Genomic DNA, 24,437 nt, shown 5'->3' on the forward strand with positions numbered 1-24,437 from the left:
AGCCTCCTTTCTCCAACTCCCTATCTCGACCATCCTTTGCTTCCTCAGGTTACTGCCCAGTTTGTTCCACTTCCCTTCTCAATTATGTTTCTAGATTATTCTTCCTAGCTCTCTTCCCATCTGCCACATAATACCCTACTCATCTTCAAAGCTTTAATTTCTCCTTGCTGACCATTCTTGCCTCAATTCCCCCCTCTAACCCTACCTTCAGATTCTGCTTTCTTAGTGCATTTGCCCACTTTATTCCCTTCCTCCAGCTTCTCTCCCTCTCAGGCTGTCAAAGTCCTCAGCCATCCCCCTCTTATGTTTTAATCCCAACCGACCACTGAATCCCACCGATCTCTTTTCCTCACTGAAGGTGGACTGCAAGCTGCTCTCAACAATTCAAGCCATCGCATTAGCTCAGCCAATCAGTGCCAGAGACGTCACCATGATTAACAATGTAATATAGACTGCTGTATTAGCATCAGTGGAGTCAACAAGCGAGGTCAATTCACATGACATTGTGGGGAAGAGGTTGTTTCAAACCAGGTAGATCCTCTCGTCTTTGTCAACATTTTTGGAGAGTTCTTATTTGCTGACTTTTCATTGGCTTGATAGGGATTTGAAACTCACGGTCAAAAGGACGCGCGATTCACCTCCCCACCCCCATTTTGATAGGAGAGGAAAGATGGTTATATCTTACATTAATCTGAATTAGGCAAGTGGTGGTGATATTTCCATTTGAGGCGAGGGAAAGCTCACACACTAGGAAGACCAGACGGCACCTGAACATTTCATTGGGTGATTCTGACTCCGCCCTCCTCAAGAGGGTTCGAGAGAGCGCTCATTCTGCGCCCTTGCCGTGACGGTTTAACGGTCGCCCACAACCCCCTTTATCCAACTCCCCACCCCTCGTCCTCTCCCTCTTCTCCTCAACAGCTGTCTCCCTTTCCCCGCTTTCCATGCGCGCGCGCGCGCCACTTCTTTCGGAATCCTGCCCCGTAACAGCTGAGCGTTGGAAGCTCCACCCGTAACAATGCCAGCCTACCAATCACACTCGGCCTCTAACGTACTGTCCCAATCAAAACCCGCTCGAGGGCATGTGCGGTCCCAATCTGACTCCTTTCATTGGACAGGTCTTTTCTCCCTCAGCCAACCAGGACGCCGACCTCCTTGTTTGCACTCGCCCTTCCGGAAGCCCCTCCTTTAAGCTCAGCCCGACTTCCCTATGCCTGGTCTGATTTCTCTCACGCACAAATATACCCAGCCCTTTTCGTATTGTCAAGTACAACAATCCCGCCCATCGACGCTTACAACAACCCAATGAACTCAGGACTCTCGCGAGCGATTTGGTTCCGTCCCTTTTCTTAGTGCGCGTGCGCTGTGTTTCATTCAGTAGCATCTCCCTGTTTCTACACAACTCATGCGCATTTTAAGGCCCTTCTTGTCTCCCTCTCCAAAACGCCCTAACCCGTGGCGCATGCGTACAATATATCTCTAGGTTGTACGCATGCGGCCGTTCTTTGGCTTCGGGAGAGTCTGCGGCGCGTGTCCAGTCTGCGGCGCATGCGGCTTTCTTCTGCTTCCTCCCCGGTTCATTGCGCGTGCGTTCCCTTCCCCATCGCTCCCCTCCGTCTCTACGCATGCGCCCGGGGTTCTCTCTGCCTTGGTTCCGGTCTGGCTCCTGCCTTGGGCGCCATCTTGGATTTGGGGACAACTGGAGTGAGTGAGTGAGAGAAGGCAGAGGAGCCCGAGGAGGCAAGCGAGGGGAGGGGGGGCCGGATAGAGCCAGGCCCCCCATCCCCACAGTACTCCACATAACCCTCTTCCCTGCTGTAGAGGGGTTCCCTCCCTATTCCTGTTCTTCTCCCCGTCGGGCTCCCTGGATGTTATAGATTTTCTTTGGCTCCTATAGGACCATCCCACCCACCCCACCCAGTTCCCTCCTGCCCCCCATCCCAGTTTCCCGTAAGGACCGTTGTGCATTTTGCTTTAGGGGTACCAGACAGGATCCCCACCCCATCACCATCCATTATCTGTGGGTTCTTTACAGCTTACCCCACTTAAAATTTATAGTAGGGGCTGCAACGTCCCGCTTAGCCCTCGTCTTCTTCCCTTTATAGCTTCCCCCTTGGTTTCTAGTCATCTATCTGTAGGGCTTCTTGGTTGATATAGGTTTTTTTCCCCCGCCCCCAATTTGGGATTCTCCTCTCTTTCCCCGGATAAAGAGCCTCCGTAGAACTGTATCTGCCTGGAGACTCCTCTTTCTCCTTTTTAAAGGGATGCCCCAATCTCCTGTCCCTTCGGTGGAGCCCCCTGCACGTCTTCGCTTCTGCAGATCCTTTCTCTTCTAGCCAAGCAAGAGAGGGAGAGACTCTAGATGCCCTATGTCTCCTACGCAGAGGCCTTCCTCATCCAGGGGAGCTAGTGACAGTTCCCTCTGAACCCTCTTCCTTGATTGGAGTTGGGGAAGAGGAGGAGGTCGGGGGTGTACTCCCCACCCCCAATATCCTGGAGCTGGAGCCGCAAGGGGAACAGTATCAAGGCAGCTGCCGAGACTTACAGGTGAGACCTAAGCATACGGGTAAAGGGGAGAGGGAAATTGATTTTTTTTGATGTTGGTCGGGAGACTGGAGAAGGTAACAGAAGGTGAGTGTTTGCAGAACAAAGAGGCTGTATGCACCAATTTTATGAAAATCTGACTTTTTTTTATCTGCTCCCCTCCCAACCCCCCCTCAACAAGACAGAAATCATGCCTCCTGTGTTGAGAAACACATGCCCTTCCCCCCTGGAACTCATTTTCTTCTGCTTAAGGCTTAATGAAGGAGTAGCGACTTGCAGCTTTCCCCTACTGGGGCCCACTTTGAGAGAACCCAGGAGTTCTGCTCCCCAGAACTTGGGTCTTGGGCCTAATATCCGCTTGCAGAAAGATCATAGATCCTGGGCCTCCATTCTACCATCCCAAATCCTTGTACCCTCTTCCTTAAGAATTAGGAAGGCTTGACATCTGCACTGCCTCCCTCCTGCCCACTCAAAAAAACTGGTTGGCCCCCAGCTCCCTCTCCTTTGCAACATAGGAATTAGATCTCACTTGGTCTGCTAGACTCCATTTCTTCCCTAAGCAACTCAGGGGTCCTGGCTTCTAGACCATGCTTCTTTCCATTAGATCTTCTGCTTCTAAGGAAACCTAGAGTCCTGTATTTATGCCCTTAAATATGTGATAGCAGAGTTTGGGAGGCTAGTGTTAATAAGCAGGCTAGAATGATGGACTACTGTTGGGTTCCTTAGGAATTATCATTCAGGCTGGAACTTTGTTATAAATATTGGCCCTATCACCAGGCGTGCATTTGAGGAAGATGGGATGGGTGCCCCTGGCTTGGAGTCTGGGGTTGGATTTTAGTAACATAGTGTGCTATCAAAAGGTTTGTGTGGTTGCTTTTGGTGGGAGAGAGGAAGTGATGGTGGAACTGTATTTGGTCAGAGGGGAGAATCATACTGATACTGCAGAGTAATGAGATTTGACATGACCGCTTGGAGGGAAAAGAGGATGAATGGCTTGTTTGGAAGGTCTCATAGTGTTGGATTTGACATCCTTTTAGCTTCAAGACCCACTTCCCATTGAGCTTGCCATGGCTAAGGTGGCTCTGATTATAAGCCTCTTCATATTCTGAGGTGCAACAAGGGCAAAATGTAATATCAAAGAAACCTCCATTCCACAGAAGGAAAATCAAGTTTGATATTCAGTATAACATTGTATAGACAATTCAAATTGGTTTACTTTCAGGAGTTTCCATCTTCATGTTTAATTCAGAGTTTTAGTTAAATTGTGCATTATTTGGCACTTCGTGGGGTGAAGGTGCTGTTAAGAGGGAGTATTTATGAGCAGTGATGTGTGAGAGAACCAGTTGTTCCTTGAGCAATAGCAGGTGTCCATTTGTAGACACTTGAGTATTTTCAAATATCTCTCTAGACTAGAACATGATGCTAGTACCTTGAAAGAGGAGATCTTCAACAGACTTCTTGTGTAATTGAATACATATAGTATCTCTGAAGGTGGATTAATGAACAATGGCATTTTTATCAAGACCATTGACACGCAGCACACAGATTTCAGGGCTTCCACGTTCATGGATCTTATTGTTAGATCTGGTTCAAGGGAAGGGACTTGGAATGTTACCACCTCAAAGGTTCACACACTGCTCTGGGACATGCCAGCTCAAGGCAGGAATTGCACAAGAGTCCAATAAAATAGGTTTTCTGTTGTGGTATGCACCTAACAATATTCATCTTAGCTTCAGTGTTATTTGTGAAGGTTTTAGGAAAGGTTTTATGTGTTGTGCCTCTCTGTCAAGGAGGAGTAAAGTCCTTGAGAGCTATGTTGTTTTGGGGGCTCCTCCATCTGTTTGTTGTCCACCTGTGTCATCATACAGGATGGGGCACGCTGTCTACTTGGTTGCTCTTTGACAAAGGACTTTCTGTAATATTTTCAGGAAGGCTCTCCTGAAGTGCTTCGCCACCAAGATAATGGAATAAATTGGTTTTCTTTTGTCAATGAGTGCTTCTCAGACTTTTAGTCCTGTTGACTCTCACTTGTGACCAGTAACTCTTGTCTTTTTTTACTCTGTTTTGTTGTGTGCAGCCTTGCAAGTGAATGCCCCAAAGTTACTAGCCTGCCTGTCTGTATATGATGATTTAGTAATTTCTGTTACATCAACACCCCCAAAGAAGCAAAAGGAACCAACACTTTTCCCAGTTTCACAGACTTACATCATAGTTCTGACCAGTCCTGTACTCTGAGGTATGCCTTATTGAGGTCATGGAGTTTATTCCCATGTAAGTGAGGTTAGGATTGTAGCCTTAGGCTAGGCTGCAATCCAATATACACTTACCTAGAGTAACTCCCATTGAACTCAAAGGAGCTTACTTCTGAGTAGACATGTATTGGATTGCAGCCTAGAGGTGATTCTTAACACAGGCAAGTAGCTATTTACAAGCCTGCTTCTGCCCCTCTTGTTACAATGTGTGTCGCTTCTCAATGAGCATTTCATTTTTTCCTGTGCTGATTTTCTCCCACCTACTTTCTTGTAATAAGCTTCTTTCTCTCTTTCAGTAATGTAAAACAGACGTATAAGGCTCTTTTTAGCTGGACGAATCATCATGAGAGAGGTTTTCTCCTGGAACATCGGGGGGGGGGGAATGAAGATGTAGCAAAAGTGTTCTTTTGAGCCAAAGGGCCGCATACAAGCCAAGAAACAAAGTCATTTTTCCTCTCTTGGTGGTGGTGGGGGGGGGGAGGAGATGTCATTACCACATTTGTGGCTGCTGATTCTGTTAAGACCCTGCCTCTGTTTTGCACATCTCACCACGGTGTGGCATAAGATAGTGGTCGGTAACACTGTTTGGTCAGACAGATTTAACAGCCCAAAGTTTTTTATTTTGATCTTGTCCTTTGTCAGAGCAGACGTTGTCAGCAAGAGCTGACAAGTGAAGGGGTGAGTGAATGACTCACACCAACCATAATGTCTGAAAGGACACTTGTGGAAGCTTGAGATACAGATATAACTTCCCTCTCATTCACACACACACACACAGCGCATAAAGAAGTTGCCTTTTAGACACTGGAGGATTTATGAAAAGTGGAAGTGCTTTCTTATAGCATTCAAAGCCAATTTTGGTTTCTGCTTTTAGTTTTCAGTTGAATCTGGTTTTCGTGAGGTCCTGTCTTATGTCCTTGTCATAAGTGCAGCTCTTCCCATGTTCTTATCACATGTGACAGGGCATGCAAAAACCCAAACTGCTTTGCTAGTATAGGCAAATAGATATTTCTTTTGGTCAGTGAAGGATATTTGTTAAGATAACTGAGATCCTTCCAATTCTTTCTTAAAATAGTTTTCTAATGGTTGCAGCAAAATCTCTGTAAATGACTGCAGTGTGTTCTGAAAGCATTCTTTTTCTCTCATGCTGTTGTGGTAGAATGCAACCCCATGGGGTTGTTTCTGAGTTCCCTACAGGTTACTCAGTAAGCCCTGTATTCTTACAGCCCAGAAGGGCTCAGGGAGTGCGGGGGAGAAGACCCGAGGAAGGAAAGCTTCCTAGAACCTCTGAAATGAAAGAGGCCAGTGCAGAGTACTTCAGAAGAATTGGGAGAGAGATGTTAAGGCTGCAATCCACTTACCTGGGAGTAAGCCCTATTGAAAATTAGTGATGCTTATGTCTGAGTAGACATGTATAGGATTTGCAAATTCTGTATGCTTAGCTTGAGGTAAACCCCACTGAACACTGTGGGAGTTACTTCTGAGTAGGCATACATAGAGTTGTGCTGCACAGGAAGGCAAAAGAAGGAAATGTTAACACAGGATAGAGATATGCTTCTGCAAATCCATGATGCAGTATCAAGCGAAGCAGTTCTGAGTCTGGTTAGTGCCTGGGAACTTAGGGAGATTGTCTTGAGGTCCATGTTGGAAAAAAGCAGGATATAAATCTAATAAATACTTACAGAAATTGCTCTCCTCAAAACATTTTTTTTAAAAAAAAATAAGTTCCTAGCCCTTGTGGTTGCAATGGAAAGTCTGCAGATATGGAAGGTAGCAACTGGTGAAGGCAGAAGACTGGTTAGCTCTTCCGCTGTTTTGTGGCTGGACCTTTAATATCTTGCCCAGCTTTCTATCAAGAGGGTTTTCAAATGGTCCATGTGTGAATATTTTGGAGGCTTAAGGATTGAGAAGAGTCACTTTGTGGAAGTGCAGCTGCCTCCCTTGAGTAAGTTCAACAGAGTAAGTTTGTTCTTTCTGCAATGGTTTTTTATTACTCAGTGGTGTCATTTGGCAAGATGTTGTCTAAAAGAATTTACCAGGCCAGAAAAAAAATCACACAATTTGCTTGTCTGCCAGTACCACAAAGGATGGGGGATAACATTTGGAGATTGGGAGCAGTCCAAACATTTTGATTTCCAGTGTTGTGCTTTTGGCGGCAGACTGGTGGTTTTTAGGCCTCCTGATTTTGCAAGTGTCAAAGAGTCTATATGTGCCACAGCCATAGCACATTTCCACTTTGAACTATCTGGAGCCCAACAGTGGAGATTGGTGACTCTGCCCCTTCCTTTCTAGGTTCAGATGGCTCACTCTTCCTCCATATTTCCACCTCTGAAGTGGTCAGGTGTGAGTTTTGCATTGGGAAGAGCCTGATGGAGATTTTGTGTCCTCTTCTTTTTTTACTAGGACTTCAGGAGCTTAATGCTGCTTTCCCTTAGTGTATCTGTTTTCACATGAGATTTAATGACCTTTTGTTTAGGGAGAGTCTGCCTTATGATTGTACATTTCACTCCTGCCAAGTGTCTACTGTCATAAGCCAGCTAGCTTTACTAGCTAAGTTAGACCTGGGGTCTCATGATCACTTCTCCTAAGACTTTCCTCTAACCTGCTTTTTATGTTATATTGTTTCAGTGACTGAAGAATGAATTTGTCAAAGTGAGGGAAATAGCCCCAGAACAATCAGGGTGCCCTTTTAGTTCTTCTGCCTTCTTTAATTTTAGTGCTAACATGCAGTGTAAACAATTCAACACTCAGTATGTTTCAGATGGTAAAATAGGGTAGAGGCAGCCTCACCGATGTTGACTTGGCAGGAACACAAAACAACCGCAGCACCTTTCATGGGAAACCCATTAGTACATGGGGTTCCGTGGCAATCACCTGGGGAGTACACAAGTATACTATGTAATACATTTTTTCTTCCTTTGCCCTGCACATTTGGGCCTGCCATTGACAATGTATTTGGCATATTGGGGTCCCCAGCTCAATCAATAAGTTTGTTACCACTCTCTGTCAGAAATCCAGCCACCCTCTTTCTCTTTGCCATTCAGGCACTTCTGGTGTACTTGCTTTAGGAGATTCTTGAGTAACTCCCTCAATTTGTGAAAATGGACCAAAGGATTCAAGATCACCATCTGCAGTTCTTAACATTGGTGCAGCTGGAAAGCCACTAATGTCCATGGTCCAACTTTCTGCCTGAGGACAAACCCTTCATTTCTTGCAACCCACCCAGTAAGAATCCCCTTGACCAATAACATTCTGATTGTAGTAGAGGTCCTTTATCAGAACTGCCTGTGTAATTCAAGGCATAGTTTTGACAACTCACCATAGATGTATTAAGGAAGCAAGCCAAAGCATATGCTATAGAAAAAGCAACATCCATGGTTTGTTCTGAAGGGAAAACTCCTTTCCAAATGTGCCCATCAGTTATACTTTGGGGGGGGGGAGCTTTAACCAGGCCTTCTAAAGTGTTCTTGCTCCTGTAGCACAGATATTTTAATTGTTATATATTATATATTTAAAGATTGTATACTTCTTTTGTGTTGGATGCATTTTATGTATTGATCTCACCATCATGAACTCAACATACCGAAGCAGTGTCAAAATATGACTGGTAAATGTTAACTCCAGTTTCCTGTGTCTAATCATAGCTTCCTTAATGCTTCAGCAACAGCAGCAAAACCTTTTATGACTCCTAAGAGCCACAGACAAATAAACTTTCTTCTGGCTCTCCGCTTTTATTCTGCAAATCTTGGCTCAAGTACCAGCCAGCTCTGTTGCCAGCCAGAAAGCAGGTCCACTAGCCCAGGGGCTCCCAAACTGTAGTCTGTGAGCTTCATTCAGGTGGTCTGCGATATGTCTGTGGATTTGTGGCTGAAGATGGGAGACGGCACATCCATCCCATTAAATATTCATATTGATTTTAATTGTATTTTTATTGCTTCTTTTATTTCTTGTATTGTATTTCATTGTATTAAAATCTGAGTTCTGTAGAATTACAATTGCTACAACTGACCAAAAAATCATTAAAAGGTCTGTCAAAACCCTCAGCAATTTTCAAGTGCTCTTGGAGGGGCTGGGGCAAGTTTGGAAATCACTGCACTAGACTATGTCGGGTGAGAGCCTGATCTACTTTTGCACACTGCAGTGTTACAGCTTATGCTACAGAGTTTTTGTTGTCTTTCTGTGTAAGGGATAGTCCTAGGTATCTGTGATTTCATTGAATATCTCTGGCCCCTTGCTTCTAGTCTGGAACATCGAAACCAAACTTGGGCTCTTAAGTTCTGTGCACCTTAGTGAAGTAAGGTTTTATCAACTCACACAGCAGAAGGCTGCCTTCCCCCCAGCTTTACTGCTGCCAGGCTGGCCTTGTGATTTGCCTTTTAGCTTTGGATTGTTCCCTGGGAAGCAACCGAACAATGCAAGGATTTCCTCTTGCTGACACGGCCTGCCTGGAGGCTCTTGATTTTCTTGTTTTTCCGTTCATTGGGTGGAGGAGGGGAGTCAGTTCAGTGGTCACTGGCCATCCCAGAGGGTGACAAGTACCCCAAGTAACTTGTTTCAGCTAATGGGGTTTAGATGTAGTTTGGTGCCCCCTTGAAAGGCAAGGGCCCTGGGTCTTATTTTTCTGATGTTCATCTGAGCACAGTCTGGCCTGACTAGAGCTGCTGACCCATCTCTACAGGGAAAATACTCCAGGGTGTCACATCCAGCTGGCCTTAATTTGAAGGGCTGGGAGTGGATCCACACAATCCAGATATACCGCATGTTTCAGGCTGTCTTAATATCCTCTTGGTTCATTCAGCTGATGGGCATCTGCATAGATTCACTGTGGGGCTTGCAGCCTACAGAGGCAATGTCCTGATGAAAGGTACCTGCCTTCCCATGGGATGTTTCTTGTATGCTCTTGTTTGCATGCTGCAGTGCACAGCCAGGAGTGAAGTAAACTACTCTTTTGGTTAACAATGATTTCTAAGTTCCTCACACTCCAAACTCACGGGTGCCATCTTTGGAGGCCTCTTCCCTGAGTTTTGTGTTGAGCAAAGATGAAGGATGCCCAGCCTGCCTGGGTGTACTAAAGTCAGATTAAGGAGGAAGAAGTAACCCATATCGTGGAGCTTATTATCCTGGGGCATTAAGCCTTTATTTCAAAATTGTGAGGTGGACGTCCCTGGGAAAGCAGGGATGGTCTCCAGGGAACCCGTGTTGAGAGTGTCTTGCTTGGGCCAGAATAGGAGAGAGCATGGCAGCCCACTTCCCTTCCCATTTAATGCAGGGCCCTAGGCTGCAGCTCTAGCCATCAGGAAGCCCATTCTCCTGCTGAAGGATCCTTCCCAAGGACCTTAGGTTGGGGCTTATGAAGTGTCTGAGGTGTTTGCCAGAGGGTGAAGAGCAAGAGTGCAATCTGCCTAGATTTGCCACTGTTTCCTTTTAGAAGCTTCACCCTACTGTTTCCTAGGGCAGGGTTCATTATGATGCTTCATCGAGAAGTGTGGTCATCATCTTGTGTTTGAACAATGTATTTCTGTGTTTTTGACTTTTGTCCCACCCTATCACAAGAGCTCATTTTTACATGTATACCTGGGCCCTTGAACCTTATTTCTTTATTACATTTATATCCCACCCTTCCTCCCAAAGGAGTCCAGGCAGCCTTAAAGGCCTGGATTAAAAATAAATTCCATAGATTTAGGAAGTTTTTGTTGGGCCCAGTGCAGGGAAAACATCTTTAACATATTAAATGTTAAAAACAATTATCTTGTTCATGAAGAATAATCAAATCCTCTGGATGTGAGAAGGAGGACACCTGGTGGGGCAGCTCACACCTGACCTAGGTTGAATGTTTGCATGCTTTTCTCTCCCAGCTCTCTCTGTCACAGTACAGTTGGTGTTACATAGTGATGTACAGCTATTTCCCATGCAGCTTCAGTAGCCTTAACATAAAATTATACAACGGAGGCAACTTGTTTGCAATTGTGAGCCACCTCTTTGTAGACTACAGTATTCAGGAGTAAGCAAATTTTGTACTGTTCATGCTTCCCGCATACAGGAGTACTGGGCCCCAAATATCTGAAACACTGGCTCCATCCTTACCAACCTTCTTAGGTGTTTACATCTGCAGAGGGAACTCTCTTGGTAGTTCTGCCATCTGGGTTTTCTCTGTGGCAGCCCCTAAATTGTAGAAAGGGGCATCTAGCATCTTCATTATACAACTTTTGCCATACTCTGAAGACGCACCTCTTTACCCAATTAAAGTATTTTGTTTTGTGGGACCCTTCTCTTTTGTTGAATGTATATTGTTCCGTTCCATTTGTTCTGTTTTACTTGTTTCGTCATTATAACAGTTTAATAACTGTACATTATATTGTTGCAATCCACCCTGGGACCTTATGGTGAAGGGCAGGTAAGAAATCAAGTAAATAAATGAATTACATGGTCCATGTCTCTTTTACTAAGCCCAGTGAAATCCCAGGCAAGCCTTTCAGAAATCTCCTTTGCTGTGTTTTCCCATGATTCCCTCCAGTCCCTCATAGCCAACCTCCCCAGTTTAGACAAGAACAGAGGTGGGGAACCTGTGGCCCTCCAGATGACGATGGACTACAGCTCCTATCATTTCTGGCCATTAGCTATGCCAGCTGGGGCTAATGAGAGTTGGAGTCTCAAGTTGCAACATCTGGAGGGCCACAGTTTCCCCATCCCAGCTCTAAAATGTGTTGTTAAGGAAAGTGACAGAGGCAACATTGGAAGGGCTGGACTTGATAACTTCTTTTTTTTTAATTGTCAGGAGTAATAATCTTTAAAGAAGCACTTGTTATTTTCTTCTCCCTCTCTAACTCAGTTTTCAACAGGAACAGAAGAGAAACTAAAGCAAGAAAGATTTAGTAAGCTGAAGGAGCTCTTTGTGAGACCATAGCCACTGTGCATATAAGGCTTTGCCCATTACAAGGTGAATGTGGCACTGTGCATGCAAGTACATGAAACTGAAGCATGTTCAGTTGTTCCACATTGAAGGTGGGGGGAACTAGCGAGAATCTTAGTCCTGTAATTGAAGGAGCAAATCATGAAGGGGATTTTAATTGGGAGAGCAGCAGGGACAAGTGTACTGTGAGTCAGAATGCTTTGTGTCTCTGAAAGGGGAGGGAAGCAATGTCTGGACTCCTCAATTTTCTTAGAATTGGAGACTATTTTATTTTTTAAAAAGATATTTGTATTCCTATTGTTACATTTAGCACATGGACGTTGGCAAATAGAAATAAAAGAGTACGGTGCACACAGTTCCCACTTGAATACATTTTCCGTTCCCAGTTGACAGGAGCACATGAAGGGGAGAAGCAGTTCTGTATCTCTATGAAGTCTTGCCTCATTTGCAGACAGGGGTGTCTACCCCACTTCAAATGTCTCCTATTGGTTACCATTCTACACCACTTCTGTTATTTTGGGTGTGTGTGTGTTGGACTCCTAGATTCTCTGTGAAGAAAGCCCTGTCTGAACACTGACAGGGTTGGATGTGGAAAGGTCCCCCATCCTGGCTTTTTGGGGAAAAGAATGGGCCTGTTATAGGGAGTCTAATACATATTTTACATCCTCTCTTTCTTCCCCTAACGAACTCAAGACAACGTACATGAAGTTCTTAATTGGCCTCCCATCCAGGCACTGACCAGGCCTAGATCTGCTTAGCTTCAGCGAGGTGGCTTCATCATGTGTCAGACCATACTTTTCTCAAATTTGTACACTCTGCGAGCTTGCTAACATCTGTTTCCCCTCCTTAGGAGAAGGGCGAAGGTGAGGCCCAGCCCCCTCCACGGCCGCCATGCCGTCTAATGCCCGGGCTGGCAGCTTGAAGGACCCTGAGGTGGCTGAACTCTTCTTCAAGGATGACCCCGAAAAGCTCTTTGTTGACCTGCGGGAGATCGGTCATGGCAGCTTTGGAGCTGTCTACTTTGTGAGTATGGAAGGAGTGGAGGGGATGTCGGAAAGCTCACTTAAAGCATCTCCTCCAGGTTATCCCAGTCCCACTGTCCCTGTGGAGGCTATCTGCACCCTCCAGGTTCAGGGGCTGTATGCCACCAAATGCCAGCTGCTGGGGAACAACAATGGGATTGGGCAGTTGCCTTCCTGTCCTGCTTGTGGACCTCTCGGATGCACCTGGCTGGCCACTGGGAAACAGAATCTGGAGCAAATTGACTCTTGTTCACATCCAGCAGGGCTTTCCTTTTGTTCTCATGGCTGGCATTGGGTTCCTGTCACTCCCATCATATCTCTGACTGGTAGGCATCTCTACTCCATTCTCACTGGCTCTGAGAAGGCCCTGTTAACCACAAACAACATATAATGCTTGATCTGCATTATCTTTTTCCAGGCACAGGAACAAGCCACTACCCAACCTTGGAATCCTGGCCATTGCTTTCTCCTCCCTTGGCTTACTTACACACTGTTCCTTTCACAGGCCCGAGACATACGCAACAATGAAGTGGTGGCCATCAAGAAAATGTCCTACAGTGGGAAACAGTCTAACGAGGTTAGTGCTTCACCCTTCTTCTTATGACACTGGTCATGGCTGGCCTACCAGTGGACCAGGCTGGTCCAGTTCCCCTGGTCTCTAGGCCTACTGAAGGTCCCCTGGGTCCCCTAGACCTGAAGTCTTGTTCTCTCCCTCACTTGGAATTCCGGATTCTCCGTGCTTAGGCTCCCTTTGTGTATCTTCCAGAAATGGCAGGATATTATCAAGGAGGTGAAGTTTCTGCAAAAGCTGCGGCACCCAAACACTATTGAATACAAGGGCTGCTATCTACGGGAACATACAGCATGGGTAAGATGAGAGGGAAGTGGCTTGCACTAATCTTTGGGGACGAAACACTGCAGGCAAATTTTCTGATCTTCAAATGATGGAGGCTTTGAGAAAGTGCAGGTGAACAGGTTTTGGATTGTTGGGGGGGGAGGGGTTGGAATGGTAGCTGAGTTTCCTGCTTAGGTTAAGGAGCGTGTAAACACCACACCAGAGAGAGAACTTTCTTTTGACAAAGTGTAATTCATTTATGGAAGTGTTGTGGTTGTGGCTGCTGCCTTAAGATGGCTTTAGAAAGGGAGAGGGAGGGAGCCAAATTCATGGAGGATAAGACTATCAGTGGTCATTATCCATGAAAGCTGAGTGGAACCTCCTTGTGTAGAGAGAGTATACTTCTGCATGCCAGTTGCTGGGAGGCCAGCAGCATGGGAGGGAAGTTTGCCTTCCGCCCTTCTTATGGGTTTCCTGGAGGCATCTGGTTGGCTTCTGTGGGAAATGGGATGCTGGACTAAATGGACCTTTGGTCTGATTTAGCAGGGGCTCTTCTTATGTTCTTAAGTGAATCAGGAGTACCAGGTAAGGAATGGTTTTTGCGGGGGGACTGGGCTCCAGGGGGCTGTTTGGGACTGGATGGCAGGGGTTCAGAGGGATATTCTGCCCTGTGCTAACTTCCCTCCCTGCCTTCTTACCCCATCAGCTGGTGATGGAATACTGCCTAGGCTCAGCCTCAGACTTGCTGGAAGGTGAGTATCCAAGGCCATGTGAGATGGGTAGATATTCTGCATCTCTTTTTCCTACACTTACATGCAATGCTCTTTCCTTCCTCCCATGTTTCCTAGTGCACAAGAAACCACTGCAGGAAGTAGAGATTGCAGCCATAACACATGGTGCCCTGCAGGGGCTTGCATATCTGCATTCGCACAACATGATCCACAGGTGAGATGAGCTGCCCTGCCTTGTGTGGCCAATCTTCCCATGCTGTCTTTAGGCATAGTCCACAGGAATCTGTTGTCTGTTTGCTGACAGAAACAAAGCTTTATGCATGAACTGAACGCAAATTAAGAGACACCTGCTTAAAACATCATCTAGTATAAAAGCGCAATATGGCCTAGATGTTGCTGCACTATAAAATCTGTATATGTTCACATATAAACGTTAAGCCAAGGTTTGTTTCTCCAAAGCTTGCTTTGTTTTTCAGGTGATCTTGCCTTATGCCTCTGTAGTTTAGCGAACATCTAGGGTGAGGTGGTCAAACAAACCTTGGTTGAGCAAGGCTGTTAAGTTTGAACCATAGTTAAAACTATCCACGGTATGTAAGCCATCAACAAACCGTGGCTTCACATTGTGGTTTGTTGCCAGAAAATAAGCCATAGTTAGTCTGCTGGTCTTGAAGCAAACTACACATTTTGGCTAAACAAACAAAGGCTTAGTGTTGTTTGTGAACCAGGTCTCTGTGACTCACATTTTTCTATCACAAAGCCCCAACTTTGTGGTGTTTCTCCCTGTACTTGCTCTTTGTATGGTCCACAGACAGAATGACAACCCCCCACACAGTATAATTCACAAGACTCTTTACTCAGCTTCAACAGATGTTATGGTCTACATGAATGCAATTGCATATACTAGGAGAGTGGGACCCTGCATGCCCTTCTGTCGCACCTCTGATGCCCCATCCTTGCCACATTTATTTTAATTTTATTTATTTTTATTACATTTATTTCCTATTTTTCATCCAAGGAGCTCAAGGTGACATACGTGGTTTCTCCCCTCCCCATATTATCCCCACAACTTCCTTGTGAGGTAGATTAGGCTGATGACACTGACTGACCAAAGTGAACCCGTGAGCATCATGACTGAGTGGGAATTTGAACCCCGTTCTCCCAAGTCCTAGTTCAACACTCTAACCTCTATAGCTCATAGGCTCTGTGTTAGGGCTGAAGCAGGGAGCCCATTATCAACATGTAGGCTCCCTGTATGATTTAGAACTGTGTACAAGCAGGGTTGTTAATTGTGTAAGAGGCTGGGTACTTAAATAGGGCTAAGCAGCCCACCCTAACCATCTCCCTTAGTCCCTACAGATGTAGTTTCTAAGGGACACAGATGTTTCTGTGACTCCATCCTCCTGCTTTCCTCAGCTTCTCACTCTGTGTTCCTTCTCCACCCATCTTCCAGTCCCCCGTCATCTCTGCTTCTATATGCAGTTCTTAACAGCTGAGTCTCGTCTTTTCCAGAGATGTGAAAGCTGGGAATATCCTGCTGACTGAGCCAGGCCAAGTAAAGCTGGGAGATTTTGGCTCGGCCTCCATCATTGCTCCTGCTAACTCCTTTGTTGGCACCCCTTACTGGTAAGATGGCAAGGCCAAGATGCTTGTGTGGCCTGGGAGGCAAACAGGGAGATCCACAGTAAGGAGCAATTGTGGACCTCATGCCCGAGTCCTAGCCATTAGGAGGAGAACGAGGTTTGGTTTAAAATGTGGCAGAGGGAATGGTGGGGGTTGGGTGGATGTGGGATTTGGGCTCCTTGGTTTCTTGAGCAGCAAAGAGAATTTACTGGGTCTGATAATTAGAGGGGTGGGTCCTAGGTTTTCTGGAGAGAAGAGTTAGGGACGTTCTTGAGGAGCAGAAAAGCAAAGTGACACTGAATGGAAGTGTAGGGTTGCCCTTTTTGCAATGAAAGGATTGGGGGCTGTAGATCAGGGTGGCCATCCTGCAGCTGTGTAGATGTCGCTGGTCTCCAACTCCGTCGTCCCTGACCATTGTCCATGCTGTAGTCCCACAGCATCTAGGGGGCGCCACTTTGAGCTGTAGATTCTTAATAGGTGATGAGTCACAGTCTTAGGCCACTTTGCACTGGGCTCTTTCCAGGATGGCTCCCGAGGTGATCCTAGCCATGGACGAGGGGCAATACGACGGCAAGGTGGATGTCTGGTCACTTGGCATCACATGCATCGAACTTGGTATGGGATGAGCACAGGGACAGAGATGGTGGCATGCTCCAAGAACTTCCTTGCCCTGACAAGCTTGGAGCCACCTGGGGAATGCTGAGGTGGGGCAGAGGGGAGGCAAGAGGGGTTCTCCAAGGGAAAGTAAATGTCGCTGCTAACGCCAGTGTCCCTGTATCCCCAGCGGAGCGCAAACCACCTCTGTTTAATATGAATGCTATGAGTGCCTTATACCACATCGCCCAGAATGATTCTCCGCTGCTCCAGTCCAGTCACTGGTAAGGAAAGCCCCACCTACTGGTGTTTATGAAAATGAGGGGCGTTCTAGGAGCACGGAACTAGGGATTAATGGATTTAAAGCTAGGAGAATGAAGAAGGCAAGCCTCATGGATTTCTCTTCTTTGCTTCCTCCAGGTCTGAATATTTCCGGAACTTTGTGGATTCATGCCTGCAGAAGATCCCCCAGGACCGCCCCACCTCTGACGTGCTGCTCAAGGTACTGCTTGACCCAGCTGCACCCCTGAATAGTGGTGCTCTGTGTCATCCACCCCTAGTCCAGGATGCACCTGACTTTGGAAGTTGTAATTACAGTACAGTCCTCTATGAGACATTGAAAGTGAGGTTAAAGGTAGAAGAAGAAAGCTGTTTTTAATGAGAAAATGTGTTGAGAGGAAAACAGTTGGCAAGAGCGGCTTAAAATTTGAAATGAGTTAGGTAACCAAGACAAAAATGTAAATGGAAAGTTGTGGTGTGGAGTCAGCCCTCATAATCTTCAACATTGTTCTCCAGGTAACAACTATGCATAATAAATCCTCCCTTTGTTTTTCATTGTTAAAAACTTCTGAAAGTTTTATCAAAGCACTTGAGTTTTTATCCTATTTTATTTATTTATTTATTATTTGATTTATACCCCGCCCTTCCTCCCAGCAGGAGCCCAGGGCGGCAAACAAAATCACTAAAAACACTTTAAAGCATCATAAAAACAGAAATTAAAACAAAACAACTTTAAAAACATTTTTTTAAAAAAGCTTTGAAGACATCTTAAAAAAAAAATTAAAAAACATTATTAAAAAAAAAGGTTTAAAAACATATTAAAAAGAAATTCCAACACAGAAGCAGACTGGGATAAGGTCTCAACTTAAAAGGCTTGTTGAAAGAGGAAGGTCTTCAATAGGCACCGAAAAGATAACAGAGATGGTGCCTGTCTAATATTTAAGGGGAAGGAGTTCCACAGGATAGGTGCCACCACACTAAAGGTCTGTTTCCTATGTTGCACGGAACGGACCTCCTGATAAGATGGTATCTGCCCTCACCTCAGGAGGCCCTCACCTGCAGAGCGCAGTGATCAACTGGATATATAAAGGATAAGATGGTCTTTCAGGTATCCTGGTCCCAAGCTGTATAGGGCTTTGCACACCAAAACTAGAACCTTGAATATGGCCCGGTATTTTCCAAAATAGTTGCAGTTCCTCTTGGTTGTAATTCACCTCCCAAATTGTGCACTGTGTGTTTCAGTGAAAGAGAACTAGTCCAATTGTAAATTAAAGGAGAATCTCTGAATAACTTCCTTTGGAGACTGTTTTCAACCAATCTCATGCTTGTGATTCCTCTGGCCCCACAGCATCGCTTCCTCCTGAGGGAGCGGCCCCAGACGGTTATCATGGACCTGATTCAGCGAACCAAGGATGCTGTGAGGGAGCTGGACAACCTGCAGTACCGCAAGATGAAAAAAATCCTCTTCCAGGAGGCACAGAATGGCCCAAATGCAGAGGCGCCAGAAGAGGAGGAGGTTGACATTTCCATCTTCTTTGCCTCTGCCTTTTTCAAGACGGCTTCCTCTCTGTCCCAGAGGCAGCTGCTGTTTCTTACCCTGTCTGTGTTTCTCTAGGAGGTGGAGCAGTTTCTCCACCGGACAGGCACCATCAACAGCATGGAGAGCAGCCATTCGGTCCCCAGCATGTCCATCAGTGCCAGCAGCCAGAGCAGCAGCGTCAACAGCCTGGCAGATGCCTCAGATGATGACGACGGGGCCGAGATTGCCATGATGCAGGAAGGCGAGCACACGGTCACCTCCAACAGCTCCGTCATCCATCGCCTCCCGGTACAGGACTTGTGTGCTTCAGAAATGGGGGTCCGAATGATAATAACAGGAGGGAGCAGGATTGGGTGGGGTTGGTGGTACATGAGGGCATCTGATGAGAGTTGAAGGAAGCTTGAAGCCTCGCACTCTGAGCTGCAGCAAGGGGCTAAATTTAAGGAGTGGAACAGGTGGTGTAGGTAACATCAGCTCCTTGGCCCTTCCCAAAGCTCTCCCATACTTGTGGGTGATGGTAAACAGTGATGAAAATGTGGGAATCCTAAGTTGGTCCTGCCTGGGTGGGTCAATTGTGGGAGGGGCCCACATCTGAACATGGGTTGCACCCACACATAGCAGGGTGGTGGAGGAAAGGGAGTGGTCTTGGGGGGGATGTAGTGGGGGGGAGGGAGAAAACTGTTGATCTGATCAAAGTTGGCATTCTATGGCTACAACATCCTTACCTTTGGAAACCTGCTAGGCCTTTTGCCTCACAGTTAAACTCCTCTTAAGCTTAGATTTTTCTTGCTTGCCCCAGACTGCTAAGAAACAAAAGATTTTAAAGGACACCCAGGGATGTGGGCTTTCTGAAAACCTTTGGATTGGGAAATTTTCCAGAAAATTTTCCTGCACAGATTAAGCTGATTTGCATAGGCTCATTTTCTGTTGGAAATTTTTCCATTTGCATTTGGAAATGATCTGATACTGTAGAGAGTGATGTCATTTAAAAGAGTTTATTTTACTTGTATTTTGTAAACAAAGCCTAAAAACTTTGGAACTGCAAGGCTTGTTTTTATAATTGGCATCCATTCATTGTTGCTAATGAACTTATGAAACAGAGTTTTTCTGCTGAAAAATAAAATGCTGGAAAAATTTCCACTCCTCATCACTGACTATATCAAGGCACATTTAAGCTCAGTGTTACCATTTCTCCCCTCATTGAATTGGCTAATGAAATCCCTCCCCCTTCCTGACAGTGCTGTGAATCTTCTGAAAACTGTCTACTGCTCTTTCCTTCCCCCTTTTGCTCTCCACATTTCTTCGGTTTAGTCTTGTTATCCTGGCAGCTGTCTTCTGGTTCCTGTCCGGCTGCTCACAGCATCTTGCTGTGGTGCCCAAAACCAAAAGTAGTACTCCAGCTGAAGCCTTAACCAATGTGACGCTCTGGGCTCCCTTTGAGAGGAAGGGCAGGATATAAATTTAATAAATAATAATTACCAGTGTAATACTATTTAATTTCCCGAATCTTGGAGACCATGTTCATTTTTAGTATTGCCTAACATTGGACGTGGGCCTTTTTCTGTCAGAAGCTCACACTTGTTGCTGTGTTCTCTCATGGCCTAGTTCACTCGCCCTAAAGAGAAGCGAGGCAAAGAGATGTTGGAAACGAAAATGTTAAATTTCTCGTGGGCCTGTTTTGGTGCTCCCCAGGGCCATGACAACCTGTATGATGACCCGTACCAACCTGAGATGGAACCCCAGAGCTCATCATCAGCTGCTCGACGCCGTGCCTACTGCCGCAACCGAGACCACTTTGCCACCATTCGTACGGCTTCTCTGGTGAGTGGCCGGTGGCACCATGTTTAAACAAAACAGTATTTCAAACCAGGTTCAACCTTTTCAGTGTTTTAGCCCCAGCACCTTCTTCTGCTATGGAGATTTCAGAAACTGCAGGGCTTGAGAGCTACTTTTTGAGTAGTAGGTACTGCTGCCTCCTGAATCCTCCTTTCTCAAGATGATGTGAGATTTCTGCTAGAGTAGAGTGTGAAGATTCTGGGTTGGAATCTGCAGGATTGCAGCTTTATAGCAAAGGAGCATTAATGTCGGGAAGAAATATTACAGGCTCAGAATACAAGATTTTTAGCCTAGAGCAGCTTTCCCCAACCTGGCATCCTCCAGATGTTTTAGGCAACAACTCTCACCCTGCCTCAGCCAGCACTTCTAGAGGGTGCAAAGATGGGAAATGTTGGCCCAGAGTGACCCATGTAGAAAAGGATTGGACAGATTCATAGGGAACAGATTTGTTATTGGCCATTACATCTGTTGTTCTCAGCCTATCATTGCGAGTCTATTCAAGCAGGGTTGGTATAGCTTCCTCTTGTAAAGCCAAAGGAAAGAACAAGGGATAAGTGTGGAGGCCTAGAAGTCTACATTCAAGACTTGTCTTCTAATGCATTGTGGGCATTTTTCTTCATTGTAACCAAGAGAGGCTAGAAGTGTTCTTTTGAAAAATGAAAGCTGTTTTTCTGTGTTAAGCTGCTAAAACTCATGCAGTTAATTGATTCTTTAATCAATTAATAAAACTTCTTATGAATTAAAAAAGGGAGCTCTAGAGAGCAGCACCTTTTTAAATTGATGAATGTACTTCATGCATCCAGCACCATATTTGAAGTGAAAGTCCCAGATTAGAAGAATGCAGCTTTCCCAGGCAAGCTTGCTGAATCTAAATAGGGCCGTCTGTGGTCCCTGACTGGTTAGGAGGCTGGGAGCCTCTGATTATGTTACCTTGAAAGATGGAATATTAATATATAGTAAAAAAATATGGTGTCTGCTGCCTGCAACTTTGTAAATACCTGTAATAATAATAAAAAAGGATCCCAATTTAGTAATGGACACTGTTCCCATTTATAAAAATTAATTGGCTAGCTTTGTGGGCAGGATGTTGAGGATAGCCCAGGAAAGGGGGTTGCCAAGGTTTTTTTCTCTCTTCTTACAGAATACAAATCAAATTCAAATACAAATGCACATGGGCAATGGGATCTGCATATTGTAATTCAGGATGGTTTGAGTTTCCTCTTTCTCTCTTCCTCTACTCCCTCCTTTCCTCTGCCCACCCCCCCAGGTGACTCGCCAGATCCAGGAGCATGAGCAAGATTCAGCGCTGAGGGATCAGATGAGCGGCTACAAGCGGATGCGGCGCCAGCATCAGAAGCAGTTGCTGGCTCTGGAGAACAAGCTCCGGGCAGAGCTGGATGAGCATCAGCTGCGGCTTGACAAGGAGCTTGAGGCCCATCGTAACAACTTCTCCGCTGAAGCTGAGAAACTGGCCAAGAAGCACCAGGCTATTTTTGAGAAGGAGGTGAGAGAGGGAATTGTGCAAAAGGGAGGTCAATTTGCCATAGATAAGGATGGATAAGTTCTTCAAGGGATGAGGGAAGAACTAACCAAAAGTGAACAACAGTCCCCCTCCAAGTTCTGACACAATTGCTCTGTGGGTGGTCCAGGTTTGGTGAGAAGTGTCTGTTCGTTGACTCCTACTATCGCTGTGGTTCCCTTTTTCTTCTGCCAGGGCAGCTTTGACCTTGTCACTTAGTGCTTTGGGAGTAATTGCAGATAGCTGTTGCAGAGGTGCCTGTGGATCATTTTGTCCTCTTGATACAGAGGATGCCCAAGTCTGGCAATAGCCAGGCCTGTGTGTACTCTGTGCTAAACTCTGCTCCTCACCCCCCATCCAATTGCATTAAAAATGCAATCATGTATAAACTACACATTGAGCAAATTTGCATATTTCTGTTAGTCATAGGCAGGGCCAAGTAGTTACACATTAAAGAGTACGGCCTCAATGTGAATCCCATTCAGTTCCCTCGCCTGACTTTGGACATTCTGCCAGGCATTGCCCACATGCCAATCTTCATCCCCATAATGGCAAGAAACATTTTTTTCACTCTTAAATAATTTCCTGTGCTCACAGTGGAGTTTCACTACACGTGGCCAAATTGTCTTGAACAGTTCTTTCCCTCCTGGGGAATTCTTTCTCACCTACCCCTTTACAGGCAAAGGCAGCCCTGGCTGAGGAGAAGAAATTTCAGCAACATATCTTGGGCCAGCAGAAAAAAGAGCTGGGTAACTTGCTGGAGTCACAAAAGCGCCAATATAAGCTACGCAAGGAGCAGCTTAAAGAGGTACCTGCTTCGAAGAAGAGTAAAACATGCAGGGGGAGGGAGGGGCTCCTTTGTTGTCATGCGCCGGGGTGGCAGCCTCCTCTTGAGAAGTTTGTTGCCAGGCACCACAGCCTCCATTCTTTTTCTCTTCCATTCTATTCAAACTCCATCAGCAGCTAGGAATCCTATCGGGGTGGGTGTAGGATGTGCAGCCTCAACCTGGAAGGCTGGCACTGCTAATTTTTGGTCCTCCTTTTTCAGTCTGTTGTGCTACTGTCTGATCATTCCAGTGATTTAAAATAGAGTCCTTGAAGGAGCGTAGCCAGGGGCAGGTCTCCTGCAGTCTTGGGGGATACATAGAAAATACAAATTTAAACATGTCAGGGAGTTCCCTGACACAGGGTGGGGCATACTGAATACTCCAAGAGTGGTCTTACGCTGAGAACTCTCCCCATTCCTCCTTGCAAGCTGTCTTTCTCTTTACAAAGAGGGAGCTAATGCTGTAGAGTTGTCTCCCTGAGGCTGAATGAGCGGCCATTCTTTTTCTTTGGTAGCCAGAGACCCACTATGGGAAATGTATGGCAAGGGCTTGGCTTCCAGCAATGTCTGCACTCGTTATTCAATGAGAACAAGAGGAATAACAGTTAGTAAAAGTGGGTAACAGGCACATTTTGCAGATGTTCCCTTGGGACTCTGTACCTGGCTACTCACCCTCCATCTAGCCACCAGCTGTACCCCTGAGCCTTAGACCTTTTCCCAGTTCTGTGCAGGGGGGTAGGGCAGCAGTGGGGAACCCGCAGCTTGTGGCCTGTACTAAGCCCAGCCGGAGTGCTGGTCCATGAGGCCATTCTCCCCAAACCACAGCCACCTGTCCCACATCAGATGCCAAGTGCGGGGCATGTAAAGATGTTGCTGCAAAGGAACAATTGGGAAAGGAACAATTAAAGTACACTCCCAGCGGTCCCTTGACAAGCGGGGGCTTGCATTTGGTGCTCCTGAGTTCAGTTGATCCTTCCCAAGAGCAAGAGTTGCAATTTCTGAGATTGTTTGCATTCTGGAGTTCCCATTCAGGAGCCACCTAGTGCAGCTGATTCCTGCAGGGAGAGTTGCAGTCGGCACCCATCAGTTGATGGGTATGAATCCTGTTCGGATTGGCTGCAAGGACCTGTCTTTGTAGCCCAGCTTAAGGAACTTTTTTTTTTCCTTTGCAGTGATAGCTTGAATTCACGCTGGCCTACAAAGAAAGGAAAGAATCAGGAGTATGCTTAATGTGATCTTCTAATTCTTTTCTTTGCATTTGGGTTACCTGATGTCATCAGGGGGTTGACAGGTGGGCAGCCCTGTCCAAGGGGCTGGGAGGGGCGGCCTCAGGATCCAGCCAGCCAGCCAGATCTCGTTCCTTACCCCTGGAATGGGGGTAACACACCTTCATACTTTCCATGGTTCCACTTTGCATGACGAACCTTTTGTTTTTGTTCCTCTTGCAGGAGCTGCAGGAGAACCAGAGTACACCCAAGCGCGAGAAGCAGGAATGGCTGCTGAGACAGAAGGAGAACATGCAGCATTACCAAGCGGAGGAAGAGGCCAACCTCCTGCGCCGCCAGCGGCAGTATTTTGAGCTGCAGTGCCGCCAGTACAAGCGCAAGATGCTGCTGGCACGCCACAACTTGGATCAGGACCTCTTGCGGGAGGTGAGGACCTTCTGACCAGAATCTGGTACGGGCAGTGTCCAGCGGGAAAGCGAGTATTAGCTGTGGTTGAACAGCTGAGGCTGCAGGAGGGGTGATCTGGAGGTACGGGATGTTGAGCGGGCAAGAATCATGTTGTCACTTTGGGGTGGCGCTATGGTAGCCCCAGTAGAACAGGCATCGACAACGGTTGTCTGGGTTTTTGCCCCAGGGAGCCAGCAAGGCATGAGGGAGTGCAGTGTGGGACTGGCATGACAGCAGGAGTTGTGGTTAAGGCAGT

At 46.2% G+C, this 24,437-nt stretch overlaps 1 protein-coding gene across 2 annotated transcripts in view; it reads left to right on the forward strand.

Annotated features, from left to right (window-relative positions):
- Positions 1 to 1,253: 1,253 nt before the first annotated feature.
- Positions 1,254 to 24,437, forward strand: part of TAOK2 (TAO kinase 2) — a 40,173-nt gene continuing 16,989 nt past the window's right edge. The window contains exons 1-16 of one of the 2 annotated variants that reach the window (XM_061591300.1): positions 1,254 to 2,547; positions 12,557 to 12,729; positions 13,234 to 13,305; positions 13,495 to 13,596; positions 14,270 to 14,315; positions 14,412 to 14,508; positions 15,804 to 15,917; positions 16,438 to 16,529; positions 16,699 to 16,792; positions 16,929 to 17,010; positions 18,136 to 18,303; positions 18,403 to 18,615; positions 20,020 to 20,148; positions 21,431 to 21,667; positions 22,362 to 22,490; positions 23,957 to 24,160. In XM_061591300.1, coding sequence (XP_061447284.1) covers positions 12,598 to 12,729; positions 13,234 to 13,305; positions 13,495 to 13,596; positions 14,270 to 14,315; positions 14,412 to 14,508; positions 15,804 to 15,917; positions 16,438 to 16,529; positions 16,699 to 16,792; positions 16,929 to 17,010; positions 18,136 to 18,303; positions 18,403 to 18,615; positions 20,020 to 20,148; positions 21,431 to 21,667; positions 22,362 to 22,490; positions 23,957 to 24,160 — 1,911 coding nt within the window. In that variant the 5' untranslated portion in view covers positions 1,254 to 2,547; positions 12,557 to 12,597. The remainder of the gene's footprint in view (positions 2,548 to 12,556; positions 12,730 to 13,233; positions 13,306 to 13,494; positions 13,597 to 14,269; positions 14,316 to 14,411; positions 14,509 to 15,803; positions 15,918 to 16,437; positions 16,530 to 16,698; positions 16,793 to 16,928; positions 17,011 to 18,135; positions 18,304 to 18,402; positions 18,616 to 20,019; positions 20,149 to 21,430; positions 21,668 to 22,361; positions 22,491 to 23,956; positions 24,161 to 24,437) is intronic. The other variant, XM_061591301.1, reaches the window with a different exon arrangement.

The sequence above is a fragment of the Rhineura floridana genome, chromosome 11 (assembly GCF_030035675.1).
Source record: "Rhineura floridana isolate rRhiFlo1 chromosome 11, rRhiFlo1.hap2, whole genome shotgun sequence".
In the NCBI taxonomy this organism is placed as follows: domain Eukaryota; kingdom Metazoa; phylum Chordata; class Lepidosauria; order Squamata; family Rhineuridae; genus Rhineura; species Rhineura floridana.